The sequence below is a fragment of the Aquarana catesbeiana genome, linkage group LG06 (genome assembly GCF_042186555.1).
Source record: "Aquarana catesbeiana isolate 2022-GZ linkage group LG06, ASM4218655v1, whole genome shotgun sequence".
Lineage (NCBI taxonomy): Eukaryota > Metazoa > Chordata > Amphibia > Anura > Ranidae > Aquarana > Aquarana catesbeiana.
In genome coordinates, this window is record NC_133329.1 from 59,866,104 (window position 1) to 59,886,492 (window position 20,389).

Sequence of the window (20,389 nt, forward strand, 5' to 3'; positions counted from 1 at the left end):
CTTATGGGACTCGCCACGTCACCAAGTGTTACTGCAGTGCTGGTTTGACTACGACCAGGGTGTACTAGGCTGCTGGTGCTTGCCAGTTCAATAAAAAGCTACCAAAAAAACTGTTAGCGATCGCAGGTATCAGGCCTGACTCTGCGAACGCTGCAGTTATGCGTTTAGTGTTTTGTAAGTGTCAGTGATCGATCGATACTGCACTTGGGTGGGCTGGGCTGGGCCGGGCGGAGGGGCAAAACGCAGGTGCTAGCGGGTATCTGGGCTGATCCCGCTAACACTGTGTTTTTGGGAACCCTCAACTGCTGGGGACGCTAGTATAGATCTGATCTGATCAGATATTGATCCGTTCAGATACTATACCACTAAGGGAGGCGTATGCTGCGTGCGTGGGTGTTAGCGGTACTGGCGCTAATCTGACGCTGCCTGGGGTGACGCATATCACCGCCGGGCGATCAGGGGGCTAAACCTTTATTCGGTAATAAACGGCGGGTGCCCTGACACTATAAAAAATAAACTAACCAGCGTCACCCGTAACAGTTATACGGTGATCAGTGGTGAAAGGGTTAACTAGGGGGCAATCAAGGGGTTAAAACATTTATTAGATAGTATATGGGGGTCCCTGACGCTATAAAATGCTGACGGCGAACCTAAATATTTACCTCCCTAACTAGCGTCACCAGTGACACTAATACAGCGATCAGAAAAATGATCACTTAGCGACACTGGTGACAGGGGGTGATCAAGGAGTTAAAACTTTATTAGGGGGGGTTAGGGGGGTATCCTAGACCTACAGGGGGGTAATACTAACTGTCCCAACACTGTAACTGTCACAAACTGACACCATGCAGTAATCAGAAAAAAAAAAAAAAACTGCTGGTGTCAGTTTGTGACAGGGAGGGGGGGGGTGATTGGGGGGGCGATCGGGGGGGGGGGGATCGGGGTGTTTAGTGTGCCTGGCATGTTCTACTGTGTGTGTGTTGTGCACTCACATACCTGTCTTCTCTCCTCGGGCCGGAACGGAAATTACCGAGCCGAGGAGAGATGACATCATTTCCTTTGCTGCTGTTTAGCATACAGCAGCAAAGGAATGTTCTCATTGGCCGGCGGCGATCGCGAGGGGGGGAGCCACGAATGGATGGCCTCCCCCTCACCTCCGATCGCCGGGGGACAAAAGACGACCGCCTCGGGCACCGGGGGGGGTCCGATCGGACCCCCCACCCGCGGAAGGCAAATCACGTATATGTACGTGATTTTGCCTGTCCGTGCCACCTTGCCGACGTAAATCGGCGTGAGGCGGTCGTCAAGTGGTTAATGTCTAAACTGCTGGCAACAAAAGTGAGTACACCCCTAAGTGAAAATGTCCTAATTGGGCCCAATTAGCCATTTTCCCTCCCCGGTGTCATGTGACTTATTAGTGTTACAAGGTCTCAGGTGTGAATGGGGATCAGGTGTGTTAAATTTGGTGTTATCGCTCTCACTCTCTCATACTGGTCACTGGAAGTTCAACATGGCACCTCATGGCAAAGAACTCTCTGAGGATCTGAAAAAAAGAATTGTTGCTCTACATAAAGATGGCCTAGGCTATAAGAAGATTGCCAAGACCCTGAAACTGAGCTGCAGCACGGTGGCCAAGACCATACAGCGGTTTAACAGGACAGGTTCCACTCAGAACAGGCCTCACCATGGTCTACCAAAGAAGTTGAGTGCGCGTGCTCAGCGTCATATCCAGAGGTTGTCTTTGGGAAATAGACGTATGAGTGCTGCCAACATTGCTGCAGAGGTTGAAGGGGTGGGGGGTCAGCCTGTCAGTGCTCAGACCATACGCCGCACACTGCATCAAATTAGTCTGCATGGCTGTTGTCCCAGAAGGAAGCCTCTTCTAAAGATGATGCACAAGAAAGCCCGCAAACAGTTTGCTGAAGACAAGCAGACTAAGGACATGGATTACTGGAACCATGTCCTGTGGTCTGATGAGACCAAGATAAACTTATTTGGTTCAGATGGTGACAAGCGTGTGTGGCGGCAACCAGGTGAGTAGTACAAAGACAAGTGTGTGTTGTCTACAGTCAAGCATGGTGGTGGGAGTGTCATGGTCTGGGGCTGCATGAGTGCTGCCGGCACTGGGGAGCTACAGATCATTGAGGGAACCATGAATGCCAACATGTACTGTGACATAGTGAAGCAGAGCATGATCCCCTCCCTTCGGAGACTGGGCCGCAGGGCAGTATTTCAACATGATAACGACCCCAAATACACCTCCAAGATGACCACTGCCTTGCTAAAGAAGCTGAGGGTAAAGGTGATGGACTGGCCAAGCATGTCTCCAGACCTAAACCCTATTGAGCATCTGTGGGACATCCTCAAACGGAAGGTGGAGGAGTGCAAGGTCTCTAACATCCACCAGCTCTGTGATGTCATCATGGAGGAGTGGAAGAGGACTCCAGTGGTAACCTGTGAAGCTCTGGTGAACTCCATGCCCAAGAGGGTTAAGGCTCTGTTTCCACTAGTGCGACTTTTCATGCGACTTGGGACTGAAAAGTCGCATGACAAATTGTTTCCCATGATTTCCAATGAGTACCGTTCATATCTGTGCGACTTCAAGTCGCAGCGACTTCAAAGTAGTCCCTGCACTACTTTGGTCCCACTTTGATGCGACTTGAGGTCCATAGATACAGGCATTGCTTCAAATCGCGGTAAAAAGTCGCGGTAAAATCGCGGTAAAAAAATTGCGGCAAAATTGCGCGACTTTGGGGACGCAATAGTGGAAACATAGCCTAAGGCAGTGCTGGAAAATAATGGTGGCCACACAAAATATTGACACTTTGGGCCCAATTTGGACATTTTCACTTAGGGGTGTACTCACTTTTGTTGCCAGCGGTTTAGACATTAATGGCTGTGTGTTGAGTTATTTTGAGGGGACAGCAAATTTACACTGTTATACAAGCTGTACACTCACTACTTTACATTGTAGCAAAGTGTCATTTCTTCAGTGTTGTCACACGAAAAGATAGAAGAAAATATTTACAAAAATGTGAGGGGTGTACTCACTTCTGTGAGATACTTTATATACAATGGTGACCCCCCCCCCCTTAATCTTTCTCTGCAGGTCTCATCTCTCTGGCCGCCCACCTGGGTGTCACCTTCCTCCCTCCCCGTAAGAAGATCACGGTGATGTTGATGGGAAATCACTCTGCTGGGAAGAGCAGCTTCATTAATTGGTGAGTTCTGGGATTTGTAGTCCACCAGTCTCTGGGGGGTATGAGGCACAGTGATGCCCTCTAGTGGTTGGATTATTCTTCTCCATCAGGGAAGGGTAGAGGGAGGGGACACGACAATTGTTTGATACACAAAGCTTTATCGCACTCTGTGTCATCCAATCACATTTCATGTCTGATGGATGCATTCAGCTTGTGTGCTGTGATTACCCACCACAGGGGGGCGCTGTCACTCACCTGGGAAATGCCTGGTTCTTGGTGGAAACGTTTTTGCCTTTTATGGGGAAATGCTGATCTGTGTCCATCTTTTCTTCAGGTACATCGAGGAGCATATCCAGAGGACGGGAGTCGCTATCGAAACGCAGGGGTTCACCTTCATCACCAGCGGCCGCAAGAGGGAGACACTTACTGTAAGTGATTGGAGGGAGGGGGCAGCTTTACATGGTGATGTCTCATTGCAGGACAATGGATGGATTAATGGATGAGACATATGTAGAGAATACATGAAGTGCTGTCCTCTCCGCCACCTTCACTGTACAACACCAGAGCAGATGGGGGATGGTTTGTAACAGCGACAGTTCTTCATATCACCCCACCTCCTCTCTAGTCTGAGCACGCTCCTTCCTATACCTAAGCCCCTCCCTCTCCCTGTCATTGGTTTACGGGGCAGGGACTCCCATTGCAAGCCTTGTTTCAGCTTGCAGCTTCCATGTGGCTGCTTAGTATGTAGATCAGGGGTCTTCAAACTACGGTCCTCCAGTTGTTAAGGAACTACAATTCCCATCATGCCTAGTCATATCTGTGAATGTCAGAGTTTTACAATGCCTCATGGGACTTGTAGTTCTGCAACAGCTGGAGGGCCGTAGTTTGAGGATCCCTGATGTAGATCAATGTCAGCTATGTAAAGGGAATCTTTGCTTTGTCCAGGTAGAACACGCCAACAGGTTCAGAGTCATACAAACCTCCCATAGCACACAATAGTTCCCTTTCTTTCCCCCAATCCGCTCGGCCGTGGCAGAGAAGGGAAAGGTCTGTGTAAGGCGGGGGTCTGAAACTGGGGGGGCCTCCAGCTTTTGCAAAACTACAAGTCCCATCATGCCTCTGCCTGAGGGAATCATGCTTGTAACTGTCAGCCTTGCAATGCCTCATGGGACTTGTAGTTTCCCAACAGCTGGAGGGCCGCCAGTTTGAGACCCCTGGTGTAAGGTATGAGTAGCTGGAGCCATAGACCTCACATGCTTTTGCATACTTGGCTCTGAATGGGCGAAGCACAGGTTTACGTTACATTCTAAATCTGAAAAACATTGTACAACTTAGGAAATAAAAGGGACCATTTACAGCAGGTCTGGCTTTTTTTTGGGCGGGGTGTACATGTGGCCGTCTTGTCCGCTCCCTTCTCTGCCGGCCCACTTCCTTCTTTCTCTGCTGACCCACTCACTTGTTCCCTCCCCTGTTGGCCCTGTTTGCTCGCTCCTCTGAAGGCACTCTGTTCGCTCACTCCTCCTTCTGCCGACCCGCTCACTTACTCCCTCTCCTGCTGGCCTTTTTGCTCGCTCCCTCCTCTGCCAGCCTGCTTTTCTTTGGGGTGGCGGGGGGGGTTCTCTTCTTCCCTCCTCTGCCGGCCCCTCTCGCTTGCTCCCCTCCTCTGCCGGCCCCTCTCGCTTGCTCCCCTCCTCTGCCGGCCCCTCTCGCTTGCTCCCCTCCTCTGCCGGCCTGCTCAATCACTCATTCCCTTGTCTGCTGGCACTCGGTCTTTGTCCCTCCCCTTCCGTTCCACTCGCTCACTCCCTCTGCCAGCGCTCTCTGTTGCTCGCTCCCTCCTCTGCTGGAACACTCAGTGGCTTTCTCCCTCTTGTTCTGGCCCACTCCCTCCCTCCTATGCCACCCTCTTACTTGCTCACTCCCTCTGCCAGCGCTCTGTCACTCGTTCCCCCCTCTACTGGCCCTCTTACTTGTTCCCTCCCCAGCCAAGTTTTTCACTCCTCTGCTGGCCCGCTCACTCCCTCTTCTGGCACTTTGTTGCTCGGTCCTTCCTCTTCAGATCTGCTCGCTCCCTCTCTTGCTGGCCTTCTCACTTGCTCCCTTTTCTGCCAACTCTATGGCTTTCTTCCTCCTCTTTTGGACCTTTTTTGTAGTGTAAGAATTAAACTGAATGTGGCCCCAGCTGTTCTCTGGTTTATAGAGCCATGCTTCCCTAATTTTGCAGGTCGGTAGTAAAGTAAATGTCTGCAGGGCCCCTTCCCGGGGGGAATAAAAATCTTGCAAGTTCTTTAATAATTGCCAGAGTTCTTTAATCTGTTCTCTAGAAATGAAGTACAGTAGGTGCGGCCCTCAGAAGACATGATGTTGCCCTATGAAGAATTATTTCACATAATTTATTGCATTTCTATATTTGAGTTGGACGTGTTTTTATCAGGGTGTGTATCTCATTTATATAGGCTCAGCTTGTTCTACGTCTTCTGTTTTTTTCACAGGGAGATGCCACCCTTCACCTGTATCCTCACTTCAAACCTCTGCAGTCTTTCCAAGGTGAGTGACCTTCCTTCATATCAGTTGGCTGACCTTCCTTTCATTCCAGATATAATTTGCTCTGTGCTGACAAGGACTTGCTCAGCAGGTTTGTCTTCTCCATCCTCCTTTTAATACTCTGGCTCCTCTCCCCTGCAGGTGTTTCTGAATACCTCTGCACTGAGATCTCCACGTCACGCCAGAAGAAGTTCAGTCTCGTCACCTTTGTGGACAGTCCGGGACTGGTAGATGGAGACATGAAGTACCCCTTTGATGTGAACAACGCCCTCCTGTGGTTAGGTCAGTGAATACTGAAGAACCGTTACAGGGTGCCAATAAAGTACATCTCTGTAATAGATGCACAGTTTCACCATATGTGTCTCTGTACTGATACTACAAGTACAGATGAGGATCTTTTTATCCTGCCAGAAATCCAGTGGGCTAACTTCCTGTAGGAGGTTGACAACATTGTTTCTGCTGCACTGAAATCCCCAAATACGGTCAGCCCTGCTTGAGTTCTCCCCCTGTGGGGCGGCAGAACACCTCCCCTCTTCTCCTCCCTATTACATAAGAGGGGTGTTCTGTAGGCCAGCATGGGAGAACTCGAGCAGGGCTGACCGCACCACTTGAGGTTTCAGAGGCAGCATTGTTGATTCTAACAGGAAGTTAGGAGCTCATTAGATTTTCATTTAGATTGCAGATCTTTTTTACAGGTTAGGCAGTATAGGTAGCAGGAGGGTGGATGAAGCATAGTTAGTATCAGATGTTATTATTACACAGTATCTCACAAAAGTGAGTACACCCCTCCACATTTGTGTAAAATATTTTATTCTATCTTTTCATGTGACAACACTGAAGAAATGACACTTTGCTACAATGTAAAGTAGTGATTGTACAGCTTGTATAACAGTGTAAATTTGCTGTCCCCTCAAAATAACTCAACACACAGCCATTAATGTCTAAACTGCTGGCAACAAAAGTGAGTACACCCCTAAGTGAAAACAGAGGATAACCCCCTCTAGGGGGTTATCCTTCTCTGTTCCAAATATTAGGGATGGGACCACCATACTCCACATGTGACATGGTGGAAGTCTCTCTTTTTTTTCTACCCCTAAGTGAAAATGTCCAAATTGGGCCCAGAGTGTGAATATTTTGTGTGGCCACCATTATTTTCCAGCACTGCCTTAACCCTCTTGGGCATGGAGTTTACCAGAGCTTCACAGGTTGCCAATGGAGTCCTCTTCCACTCCTAAATGTCTAAACTGCTGGCAACAAAAGTGAGTACACCCCTAAGTGAAAATGTCCAAATTGGGCCCAATTAGCCATTTTCCCTCCTCGGTGTCATGTGACTCGTTAGTGTTACGAAGTCTCAGGTGTGAATAGGGAGCAGGTGTGTTAAATTTGGTGTTTATCACTCTCGCTCTCTCATGCTGGTCACTGGATGTTCAACATGGCACTTCATGGCAAAGAACTCTCTGAGGATCTGAAAAAAAGAATTGTTGCTCTACATAAAGATGGCCTAGGCTATAAGAAGATTGTAAAGACCCTGAAACTGAGATGCAGCACGGTGGCTAAGACCATACAGCGGTTTAACAGGACAGGTTCCACTCAGAACAGGCCTCGCTATGGTGGACCAAAGAAGTTGAGTGCGCGTGCTCAGCGTCATATCCAGAGGTTGTCTTTGGGAAATAGACGTATGAGTGCTGCCAGCATTGCTGCAGAGGTTGAAGGGGTGGGGGGGGTCAGCCTGTCAGTACTCAGACCATACGCCGCACACTGCATCAAATTGGTCTGCATGGCTGTTGTCCCGGAAGGAAGCCTCTTCTAAAGATGGACAAGAAAGCCCGCAAGCAGTTTGCTGAAGACAAGCACACTAAGGACATGGATTACTGGAACCATGTCCTGTGGTCTGATGAGACCAAGATAAACTTATTTGGTTCAGATGGTGTCAAGCGTGTGTGGCGGCAACCAGGTGATGAGTACAAAGACAAGTGTGTCTTGCCTACAGACAAGCATGGTGGTGGGAGTGTCATGGTCTGGGGAGCTACAGTTCATTGAGGGAACCATGAATGCCAACATGTACTGTGACATACTGAAGCAGAGCATGATCCCCTCCCTTCAGAGACTGGGCCGCAGGGCAGTATTCCAACATGATAACGACCCCAAATACACCTCCAAGACGACCACTGCCTTGCTAAAGAAGTTGAGGGTAAAGGTGATGGACTGGCCAAGCATGTCTCCAGACCCAAACCCTATTGAGCATCTGTGGGGCATCCTCAAATGGAAGGTGGAGGAGCACAAGGTCTCTAACATCCACCAGCTCTGTGATGTCGTCATGGAGGAGTGGAAGAGGACTCCAGTGGCAACCTGTGAAGCTCTGGTGAACTCAATGCCCAAGAGGGTTAAGGCAGTGCTGGAAAATAATGGTGGCCACACAAAATATTCACACTCTGGGCCCAATTTGGACATTTTCACTTAGGGGTGTACTCACTTTTGTTGCCAGCGGTTTAGACATTAATGGCTGTGTGTTGAGTTATTTTGAGGGGACAGCAAATTTACACTGTTATACAAGCTGTACACTCACTACTTTACATTGTAGCAAAGTGTCATTTCTTCAGTGTTGTCACATGAAAAGATAGAATAAAATATTTACAAAAATGTGAGGGGTGTACTCACTTTTGTGAGATACTGTAGATCTTAATGGTTGCGTTCACCTTTGGGAACATGTTAAATGACAGCAGTACAGGGAGAAGTTCCCTGTACCAGCTTTCACGTTTTGAAAACAATGTAGCCATGTGAGGCTCCGCCCACACGACTTTGTTTATACACACAGCTATGTGAGTGAACTGCAAGCCCCGACAGCCTTTGAGGCTGTCGGCTTGTAGTTCTCAATGAAATGCCACGGTGCTGTGGAGCCCTCTAGGTAGTTCATTGATTTTTTTTTTTTTTTTTCCTGTCAGTATATCTGCCTGCCCCTACAGGATATACGGGCACACAGATACACAGACAGGTCTGAAGGAGACATGCATGTGCCAGTGATCTGCTGATTGGTGGTGCAATGCTTTAGAGGCTCTGAAAAAATTAAAATAAATGCACATTTATTTTGCCTACAAAATATTGCATTTATTTTTTTTTTTCTAAAAAGTGAACTTATCCTTTAAAGAGGTTCTTTACCCGATTTTTGAAAAAAAATAAGTCTTCAGCTACAAATACTGTAGCTGCTGACTTTTAATAAAAGGGCACTTACCTGTCCAGTAGAGCTGCACAATTAATCGTTAAGAATCAAACTCGTGATCTTTTTCCTTTCCCGATCATCAAAACAGCAGGTCAGGATTCTTTTTAACAAGTGCAGAGAGTTCTCACAGCTGGAAAAAAAAAAATCCAGGCAGCCTGCCAAGTTTGATCACAACCAGAATAAGTAGAAACAAAGTATCTTTTTCTTCTTTTATCAAAGGAAAGAACTCCAGCGTGTAAATGAAGGAAGTTTAAACATTTAAAGTGGATGTAAACCTGAATTTTTTTTTTTTTTTTAATGCCATAATATAAAGTATAAGATTTCCTATCATTTGAGCCCAGTCTTGCCACAAAGAGTTAATCCATCTCTGAGCAATCCTCTTTTATTGTTCACTGAGAGAAACTTTGTCAGCTCCTCCCCCTTGCTATGAGTGACAGGTGATTTACATATCTCGTGCACTAGCCTAAGACATGCATTATTTTTTAATTCCCTCCCCCACACCTTTCTTCAGCAGCTCTGCAAGGATTGGCTGTTCCACACCTCAGCATGATTTGGCATGCTGAAGTCATGTGGTTACTTTCCTGTCTTTTCACTGGACGTTAGAGATCATAGCAGAAGTTCAGTGTAAGAAATACACAGGAGAAAATGCATATTGACAAGGGGAGTGTAGAGGTGGGCGGGGAGTCTACTGACATCATGACTCCACCCACCGAGCTCCAGACAACAGACCCGCCCACAGAATCTGCAGTTTTTCTGGTCTCATAACAGACAGAGGGGAGACATTTGACAGGTAAAGATACATGCAGGAGGCATCTATATCCTTATAGATAACCCCTATGGCAGTAGTTTAGAAAGGATGACATTGAGTTTACATCCACTTTAAAGACTCAAACCTTTTCTGACATTTATTGCTTACAAGTAAAAATCATTATTTTCTGCTAGAAAATTACTTGGAACACCCAAACATGATATATTTTTTGTTTAGCAGAGACCCTAGAGAATAAAATGGTGGTTGTTGCAATATTTTTTGTCACACCGTAGTTGCACAGCGGTTTTTAAAACGCAATTTTGTTTAAAAAAAAATACACTTTAATGAATTAAAAAAAAAACCCAAAAAACTAAACAGTAAAGTTAGCCCAATTTTTTTTTTTTTTTTCTTTGTATAATGTAAAAGAAGATGTTACACCGCGAGAATCGTGATCTTTATTCTAAGCAAAAAAATTTGTGATTCTCATTTTAGCCAAAATCAAGCCGCTCTACTGTCCAGGGATGTAGCACCGTCTTCACCCGGGCCAGTCCTTTGCTGGTCTTCGGGTCCCGGGAGCGCCGGCTTGTTAACTGTGGGAAGCCGGCTGTGACTCCTTGCGGCTTCGTAGCCAGCTTCCCACTTCTCATGCTCTTTGCTGAATAATCCCGCAGCCTTTTTGGGACCTGTGACGTGTCCCAGAATGACGTTACCCCCAACAAGGTCATGTTTTCAGGCTTTCCATTATTTTGCACAGGTGATTTTGGATCAGTTTCATTGCCTTAGTAATTACCACAACCTTTTTATCTGAGGGGAAATCCTGAAAACATGACCTTTTGTGGGAGGTACTTGAGGATTGGAGTTGAGAAACATTGCTGTAAACTACAATTTAAACTCTGAGAACACAAAAAAAACCATGCGCAGCAAGGTGTGTAGGTGCATCTAGACTTGAACTGCCCAGAAGAAGTACAACACATAATGTAAAATAGAATTTTATATTTTATTAAATATAATTTTTATATTAAATATATATTTTATTCCCTTTAAAAATATTCACCTTTAGAAACTAGAAAGGAAAAAAAAATTGTGTGTTTCTGTCCTTTAGGAGAGCTGTGTGACCTGGTCCTAGTTTTCTTTGACCCTATGGGTCAGGCGCTGTGTAAACGCACCCTGGACATCGTGGAGAAGATCAACGAAAAACACGGCGATAAACTGCGCTTCTACCTGAGCAAAGCGGACGAGGCCGGAGGAGAGAGCGACCGACAGGTATCACGGGAACCTCTGCAAACCGTTATCCTGTTTTTGTTGTAATTTTCAAAGCTGGCCGTGTGTGTGTAATGTGAACATGTTCAAAACATCTATCAAAGAAAAGATTGTTTTCTTTCTATGGGCAGCATGTGTGTTTTTTTTTTTTTTTTTTTTGCACGAGTAAAAAAGAGAACATGTCATGTGTGACTGTAAAACTTTGTAGAAGGTTTTAAGAAACTTCCAACAGCACAATCTGGAGTAGATTCCTGGATGTTGTATACACCTCGTTGGCGATACTTGGGCATTGTTTGGTGTTAAAGTGATATTAAGGATACATAAAATGACAACACGTTATACTTACCTGCTCTGTGCAATGGTGTTGCACAGAGCAGCCCTGATCCTCTTTTTCTTAGGTCCCCCGCTGGTGCTCCTGGCTCCGTCTCCCTGCTGTGTGCCCCCAAAGCAAGCTGCTTGCTATGGGGGCACTTGTGCATCCTCACTTCTGAGCCTCGCTCTCTCTCCTCACTGCTGTCTCTGAGCAGGGAGAGAGCTGGAAGAGCCTATGCTCTCCTGCACATCGCTGGATTGAGATCGGGCTCAGGTAAGTGTTGGGGGGGGGGGGGGGGGGGGGGGGCTGCTGCACACAGGTTTTTTTTTTCCTTACCTTCATGCATAGAATGCATGAAGGTGAAAAAAAACTTCGGCCTTTATGACCATTTTAAAATTTAGATCTGGCAAGGGAGCACTCCACCGTTCTCTAGCTAAATGCTGCACTCTTTAAATATAATAAAGCCCCCAAATAACTGAATCCACATTTAGGTGCCCATCTCAGTGGTGTTGGATGTCCCTCAGAGGATAACCTCTCCTAGGTCTGCTCTAAAAGATTGCACCAGTGTGATGACATCAAAATGAGGGGCAGTAACAAGACTGGTCAGCAGTGGGCTCAAACAGCAGCGCTGGATTGTCAGAAGATATGCTGGCAAAGATCACATGACGGTGGGCAGACTTGGGAGTGAAAAAACTGCTTTGGAAGGTATTTTTGCTGAACATACCAGTTTGCAAGAGTGAGTATTGGTATTACTGGCAGTGGGACAGGTAAGTATTACTAACGTAATTTTTTGCAGGGTGTTTCAGTTTTTATTTTTTAGGGGGTTGTTTTTAAGTTTCCTTTCCCCTTGGTCCTCTAGCCCAGTGGCCTCCAAACTGCGGCCCAGGGGCCAGATGTGGCCCTTTGCTTGCTTTTATCTGGCCCTTGCGGCACTATTTCATCCACTGACCCCAATGAAGCGGCACGATTTCCCCTAATGACACCAATGATGGGACACAATTTCTCCCAATGATGGGACACAATTCCTCCCACTGACACCAATGATGGAGCACAATTTCCCCTAATGACACCAATGTTGGGACACAATTCCTTGCAGTTACACCAATGATGGAGCACAATTTCTCCAACTGACACCAACAATGGGACACATTTTTTCCCAGTGACGGCAAGAATGGGACACAATTCCTTCAAATGACACCAATGATGGAGCACAATTTCTCCCAATGACAGTAACAATGCGGCACAATTTCCCCTAATGACACCAATGATGGGACACAATTCCTCCCAATGACACTAATAAAGGGGCACAATTCCTCCCTCTGACATCAAAGATGGGGCATTGTTTTTTCCCACTGATGTCAGGAACCTTTTCTACTCCCAATAGCCACAGTCCGGACCCCCTACAGTCCGAAGGACAGGCCCCTATGCTAGCTGCCTGGCTTGCTGAAATTAATAACACTTTACCTCACAAAAAGGTGATTTACATAAATAGAGGATGTTTGGGCAAGGATAATACAATCTGGGATAAATGGTTACAATCCTCTTCAACTTGCACCTCCTAGTCTGTTTGACACTTCACATATTGGTACAGTCTAACCCCTTTCTCCTATATTGTCGGTTTGTCTATAGGCAACATATGGTTATCGGTTCATATGGAAATAATTGACACCAGTTTTCCTTTTTTCTTCTTTTTTCTTCTTCTTTTTTTCTTCTTCTTTTTTTCTTCTTTTTTTTTTCTTCTTTTGTTGTTCTTTTTTTTTTTTTTTTTCTTCTCTTTTCTTCTCTTCTTTTTTTCTTCTCCTCCTTTTTTTTTTCTTCTTCTTTCTTTTTTCTTCTTTTTTTCTTCTTTTTTCTTCTTTTTTCTTCTTTTTTCTTCTTTTTCTTCTTTTTTCTTCTTTTTTCTTCTTCTTTTTTCTTCTGCTGTTTGGTCTCATGTTTAGTTTATTGGGTTGTGAGACTCTTTCCATTTCATATACATTACATTGTACAGTTGTCCTGTATAACTCTTTTGTTTCAAATTTGAAAAAAAAGTCAGGACAGTAAACTGGCCCTTTTGTTTAAAAAATTTGGAGACTCCTGCCCTAGCCCACAGATGCACTTTGTTTTTGTTACTTTTCCTTCCAGAGGGTGCTGATGCAGATCGTACAGGAGCTGTGCAAGAGACCCGGGCTGAACAAATGCGGCTTCGACATGCCAACGATATACATCCCCAACCCCAACAAGGTGAGGAGCTGCTGCAGGCCGATGTGTCACTCAAGTGCCAGTCAGCTTCATTGGCACTGATCCTAATCCTGCTGTTATGTATGCTTAACCATTACTTTTTTTTCCTGCAAGAAAACAAGTTAAAGAATTCTGGAAATGTATTTGCCCTGCAGGTGACAGTAGATTGATTCTCAGTGTCAGGAGAACATCTCACCAATGACACACGTATGGAATATTGCCAGGCTGGAGGATTTTCTGACACAGCAGGAAACCTGACTTTTCTCTTATGCAGTTAAGTAACGCAAAGAGCCCGTTCACGCTCGTGAGTTGTGCCAACGAGTGGTAAAACATGCCTGTGTCTGCAAGGCACCTGAACTGTGCGTGGTGCCATTTATTGTGAATGGCACCCCAATGCACTCTACAGTAGGTTTTGTCACACGCTCCATTAATAATACAGGGTTATGTGCGTCTTTTCATCCATTGTGGTTCGATGGCAGCCCATTCATAACAAATGATCTATCTTAATTTATTGCCTCAGTCATTTTAGTGTCATTTAGTTAATGACTAGGTCCCTAATAGGTCTTGTCCCTTCCTCAGCCAGTATTTGGGCAATGACAGAAGTAGAGCTCATCTCTCTGCCACCCTCTCCTCCTACCCACATGCTTCTTAGTACATCAGATTTGCAGCACAGCTGATTAGCTCCTTGATCCAAGTCTTAGCTCTGCTGTGCAGGAATGGCAAGAGGTTAGTACCAAGTCAAATTTGGGTACTTGCACTGTTTTGCATTACAGAAATAACTTTTATATTATGTAATGATGATTACAGGCCTGCATTCATTTGTGTCCTAGATCTGCCCTGAGTTCAGTTTTTAGAGGGTTGTGTTGTGTTTTTTTTTTTTTTTTTTTTTTTGCATCTATAGACAACTACGATCTGACACTAACCTATCTAGCCCTGTAAAGAAAACATCAGTATACCTACTGTTTTTGAAGCTGATCCGACCTGATCTCCAGCAGCGGAAGCTCTGATTCCCACGCTGAGCTGTCAGCCATGGCTTCGCTGTGTGGACGGATGCAGAGGACACGGCCGACAAGAAAGCCCCATAGTAACTCTATGGGTAACATCACATCCCATTAATTTCACAGTCGTTGTCGGACGTGTCCTCTGCAGAGCTTCCGCCGCTGGAGATCGGGTCAGATCGGCTTCAAAATGGTATGTATACTCCTTTTTTTTTTTTTTTCCTCCTTTACAGGGTTAGCTAGGTTAGTGTTAATTTGTGGGTGTCTATAGATGCAGGGATTTTTGTTTTAGCATGGACTTCCACTTTAAACTTGAAAATTGAACTTTGAGGTACATACAGGGAGCCCAGCTTAGAAGAAAATAAAGATGCATATACTTGCCTATTTGCAGGGCACTCCGGTCTGGTCACATGACGTGAGGGCAACTGATCACTTGACTGGACCTAAGCACCTTGCTTATAGGTAATTATATGTATCTTTCTTCTACTACTGGTAAGCATAGGTGTTAGGAGGGAGGTGGGAGCCATTTTAAAGTGGTTGTAAATGCAAAAACAAAATTTAATAAAATTGCAAAGTGTGGCCCAAAACCTCCTCTTCTGTGGTCCCATGCCAGCACTCTTGGCTCCTTCCCTCTCCTTAGTGCCAGCTTTCTATGGGGGCACCCAAGTAGACTCGCTCCCGAGTCTTGCTCTCTTCATTTAAACACAGTTAGCAGGACTTGGCCCCGCTCCCCCGCCCTGCTTCCTTGTCATTGACAGCAGTTGGAGCCAATGGCTCTTGCTGCCTCAGCAAAGCCTGTGAGACCCAGAAGTGAGGGGAGAGAAGAGCTGCAGACGTGCACAGTGCTGAATTGAATGATGGCTCAGGTAAGTGAAAAGGGGTGGGGGTGGGGGGGGAGCAGGCTGAGGCATAATACTGATTCCTAAACCTTTTTTACCTTAAGCAAGGGATGCCTTAAGGTAAAAAGTAGTTATGCTTTTTTAACCACTTTAAAGCAGAGTTCAACCCAAAAATGGAACTTGCATGTAAAGGGAAGGTGACCCCCTGAAATGCCACATTTGGCATGTCATTTTTTTTTTTTTAGAGGGTTCCAGCTCCCACTTCCTCCCGGTGCGCCGCGGCACCGAAAGGGAGATCACCTCTCCCCCCCCCCCTCACTCTCGGCAATTATCTGGGACACATCACAGGTCCCAGATGGTTGCCCGGCCAGTCACGGCGTGCCATGCGGCTTGCGCATGCACAGTGGGTGCCCGGCTGTGAAGCCACAGCTGGGCGCCCACAGTTACAATGCCGGCGCCACAGAGAGGAGGCGGAGACGAGCGGGGCTGCGTTCCCCCGCATCGCTGGACGCTGGGACAGGTAAGTGTCCGATTTATTAAAAGTCAGCAGCTGCAGTATTTGTATTTGGATCAACTGTTAGTATAGGATTGTATGGTTGTGTTTTTGTTATTGGTTGAACTAGATGGACTTGTGTCCTTTTTTTTTTTTTTCTTCTTTCAACCTGACTAACTACCTATTCTGAAGACGCTTGGGTCCGGTCACGTGATCAGGTCCAAGGGGTGGCTTCACTTAAAGGAGAGGCAGTGACAATGACTGCAGAGCCTGGGCAATAACCTCACCCATAGGCTTACTAGGGGGCATCTGTTGTTGGCTGTCCCTCCTCTACACTGAAGCCAGTGCTGGGACCCGATCATCTGACTGGACTAGAGCAGCTTCAGAATAGCTAAGTATAGACACCGTTTCTTTTACAGGGTAGATAGAACAGACTTATTATGGAAGTCCAGTCTAATTTTAACTGAACCTACTCCCACCCCCGTTCTAAATGTTCCTATAGTGCACTAGGCCTCACTTCTCCATTCTGTCTATAATCTGGAGGTCCTGGAACACATCTGCTTGGGATGCTGGAACACACTGTCTCTCAAATGTGCAAACAATGATTATAAACAATGTCAGCAGTGGTTCTCAATATTATCAGATTCAAAAGAATTGGACATTTATTTTGAGGATACAGAAAGCTGAGAGAGATGAATTTGCACATCATCCCTTCTTTAGCTTCCCCCAGCAGCGTCCACACAGCTAGTTTCTGAGGGTTCAATGCTGGAATACCGTATATACGCGAGTATAAGTCGAATTTTTCAGCACATTTTTTTTGTGCTGAAAGTGCACCCTCGACTTATACTCGAGTCAAGCACTTTTCTGTAGCAAAAAATTTCATTTTCCGAACCGACTTTGGGGACCCGTATCTGGTACCACAACATCTCCAAAGCTGGGGTTCCTAGCACCAAGTGGCCCCGAGATACGGGGCCCCATAATCTGTTCGGAAAATGTCATTCTCTGTTGCAGAAAAGTGCTTGACATTTTCTGAACCAACTTTGGGGCCCCGTATCTCAGGGCCACTTGGTGCTAAGAACCCCAAATTTGGTGTACAAACCCAGTGGCCACTTGGTGCTAGAAACCCCAGCTTTAGATATGTTGTGGTACCAGTTCCACTGGGTTTGCACACCAAATTTGGGGTTCCTAGCACCAAGTGGCCCTGAGATACGGGGCCCCAAAGTCAGTTTGGAAAATGAAATTTTTTGCTGAAGAAAAGCCACTTGTTGCTGGAAACCCCAGCTTTGGATATTTTATGGCACCAGTTCCACTGGGTTTGCACACCAAATTTGGGGTTCCTAGCACCAAGTGGCCCTGAGATACGGGGCCCCAAAGTCGGTCAACTGTGTCCATCTGCAGCAATGTCATTTCGGGACCCTTTGGGTTCAGAGACCCCAAATTTTGGCTGCAGCTAGGGGGCATCTAGGAACCCTTAACTACCGAGTTTGAACTTCGGGGGACCTATGGCTGCAATTGGGCACAGTGAGGCATGCAAATGGGCATTGTTGACCCTCTTTTCCACTTACAGTAGCTGTGCATTTCTCACCCTAGGCTTATACTCGGGTCAATAAGTTTTTCCCATTTTTTTGTGGTAAATTAGGGCCTCGACTTATACTCGGATTGACTTAAACTCGGGTATATACAGTATATTGCTAGAGGCCACTATGGGTCGCCTGTATAGTGGAATACTGATGATATGGTTCTTGAGGCTCCCAAATTAATAAGACCTTCCTGTCTCTCCAGCCAAGTCGCTGTATTAATCAGGTTGAAGATGTGTGTAAAACCATAGAGAAGACCATCACTCAGACAGTCCAGACAACACTGAACACACTCGGCAGGGACTGCCAGAAGCTGACGGAGAGCATTGAGAAAGCCCTGCAGGAAGATGAGTGAGTATATAGCTAAGGGTGACCTTTACAATGTGTATTTTTGTATATGAGAGCCATGTCCCATAATCCTTTGCTGGTGAATGTGTACGGTGATGAGCCATGGTGACTCCAAGTCTGTGTGTTATGAGTTTCTTGTGATGGTTACGATCGTGCTTCTTCTCATTTACAGCGAGACAGTCTGGAGGAACCGGCGCTCTCGGGTTCGGGGATGTCTCTTTGGCCTCTCCGGTTTTCTTCTCCCCCTTTTCCTCTTTGCTTCTGCCCTCTTTGGATCCATCCCACAGTCTGTCTGGGCCGGTCTGTTGGGCGCCTCGGGAGTGGAGACCCTGGAACTATACCTGGTAAGGAGGGAAATGTGGGGGTGGTCTTTGGGGGAGTTAGTTATTGAAGACATAGATGTCACGACCATACCCTTTCTATGACCATTTAGGTGTTTTTATGGAGTACATGTTAGGGATTTCCAGCTGTAACATTCCACAGTTACTGGAAGTTATACAATTTTGAAAGGGTTACCATATTTATCGGCGTATAACATGCACCCCAAGTTTAGGAGGGAAGTTTAAGGGAAAAAAACTTACATTTAAATGACCATCAGTGCAGCCTTGCCCCAGTGCAGCCTTGTCAGTCCAGCCTTCCCCAGTGTCCATTGCAGCCTTGCCCCAGTGCAGCCTTGCAGCTCGCAGTTTGAAAATCCTGTGATCCCCTGCGATCCTGAGCTTCAAAATCGCCGACTGCGATTTGAAAATGGCGCCGAAATACACAGAGCCGGTTCTCGGCGGCTCTCGTTCACTTTCGGCTCCACTCGTAGTCCCGCCCGGGATGGGCGTGACTGTGAGCGGAGCTATCCGAACCTAGCCGAGTACACTCGGCTAAGTTCGGGTGGCGCTCGAGTGAAGCCGAAAGTGGCCGAGAAGAGCCGAGGACCGGCTCTGTGTATTTCGGCGCCGGCGGCGCCATTTTCAAATCGAGGTCGGCGATTTTGAAGCTCAGGATCGCAGGGGATCGGCGTATGACACGCACCCGCGATTTTCCCCTGATTTTAAGGGGAAAAAAGTGCGTGTTATACGCCGATAAATACGGTATTTATTTTTATACTAACTTTCAAAGATGCATATGTTTTGTACAGTTTTTTTTTTTTTTTTTTTTTTCATTCAATCCAGCGGACTGAACAAAAAAAACTGACAGAGCTGTACAAACACAAGCAATGTTGGTGAAGCAATCTCCCCAGCTTTGCTATTGTCTTCTGACAGGGGGACTCCACCCACCCCACCAGAACAGACTAATCAGCGCTCAATGTCTTTGTCTGCTAGCACTGATCTTTGTTGGACTTATGAAACTAGTTTGTAAGTAGGGCACTTACTGTACACCCCTTTTTATAGTTGGAAGCTCAAAAAAGAAGGAAAAATCTATAGTGCATTCTGTATAACCTCTTATTTTTTTTATATTAAAAAAAGAGACAAAAGTATAAAAACTCAACTTTTAAAAGTGCACAACAGATTACCCCTGAGGAAGTCGCATGAGCACGTTGGGAGGAGCCGATCACGTCGCGCCGCAGTGAGTGTGCCGCCATCAACATTTCCTATTCAATTGCATGTAATCTGTTGTGCATCAGGCTGTGTGCACTTTTAAAGTTTTTGAGTTTTTATACTTTTTGGCTTTTTCTTTAATAAAACATAATAGTGGTTATAAATATAATATTCCCTTCCTTCCTTTTTTTTGAGCTTCCCACTTACAATAACTGAAGGATCGCAGAGAATGGAGGTGGATTGAAGGACATCTGGACAGAGCGGAGGGAAACGACACTCCTGACATATGATGCCCTCTTTTAAAGGGAAAGCGCATCAGACCTCATTTTTATTGGGTCAAAGCATAAAGTGAGAGTTCTAGAGTGCCGGTGATGGGCTTTGCACATTACAAGGAGGAGAAAGGTTTCAGTGAAATATACCTACAGTGATAGCAAGTGTAAGGGTACATGGCACTAGTGGAAGAGAATAATCAGACCTTGTTATAATTGAGGAACTTTTGTTAATAATTTTGGACACATTTATATAATTTCTGAGACTTTCTACAGAGATAAATTTTGTTGCACGGTATAGGCTAAAGCGTTTGTTACCCCAACACTTCATATTTCTGATATGTGGCTACTGTACCATGTACTTTGTATGAGAAAGTCTCCTGTTCTCTTTGTATTGTTTCCTTTGTGTGAAATACCCGGTGCTGCTGCAAGTCCCCCTGCTTTCCTATTAAAAACTGACCACACTAAGCAGGAGAGCGCAGCATGGTCAGTTCTCTGGCTATGCTGGGAACTCAGCCTGCTCTCCTCCAATGATCAGACTTGTCCTGACACGCCCCCACTGCACAGCCATTTAGTAGAGAGCTCAGTGTGCTACTGCTTCTCCTCCCCCAGCAGCCCTTATGCAGCTGAGAACATAGGTAATGCGATCACTTATAAGAGAAAAAGGGTATTTTTTAATAATAATTTTTTTTGTTTTTGTTTTTTTTTTATATCTGTACAAAAGGTTCTTGCCGCCTCCTCCTTCTTCTTCTTTTTTTTTTTTTTTTTTTTTTTTTTTTTTTTAGAGGCATAATGAATAATAACCTTGAGTGCCGTGTGTGTATATATGTATGT

General features: G+C 45.8%; 1 protein-coding gene across 1 annotated transcript in view; it reads left to right on the top strand.

Annotated features, from left to right (window-relative positions):
* The window catches only part of LOC141148507 (uncharacterized), a 36,760-nt gene that overhangs the window by 7,819 nt on the left and 8,552 nt on the right, over window positions 1-20,389 (top strand). The window contains exons 2-9 of the mRNA XM_073636034.1: window positions 3,110-3,221; window positions 3,535-3,628; window positions 5,693-5,747; window positions 5,886-6,026; window positions 10,812-10,972; window positions 13,407-13,505; window positions 17,615-17,760; window positions 17,930-18,101. Coding sequence (XP_073492135.1) covers window positions 3,110-3,221; window positions 3,535-3,628; window positions 5,693-5,747; window positions 5,886-6,026; window positions 10,812-10,972; window positions 13,407-13,505; window positions 17,615-17,760; window positions 17,930-18,101 — 980 coding nt within the window. The remainder of the gene's footprint in view (window positions 1-3,109; window positions 3,222-3,534; window positions 3,629-5,692; window positions 5,748-5,885; window positions 6,027-10,811; window positions 10,973-13,406; window positions 13,506-17,614; window positions 17,761-17,929; window positions 18,102-20,389) is intronic.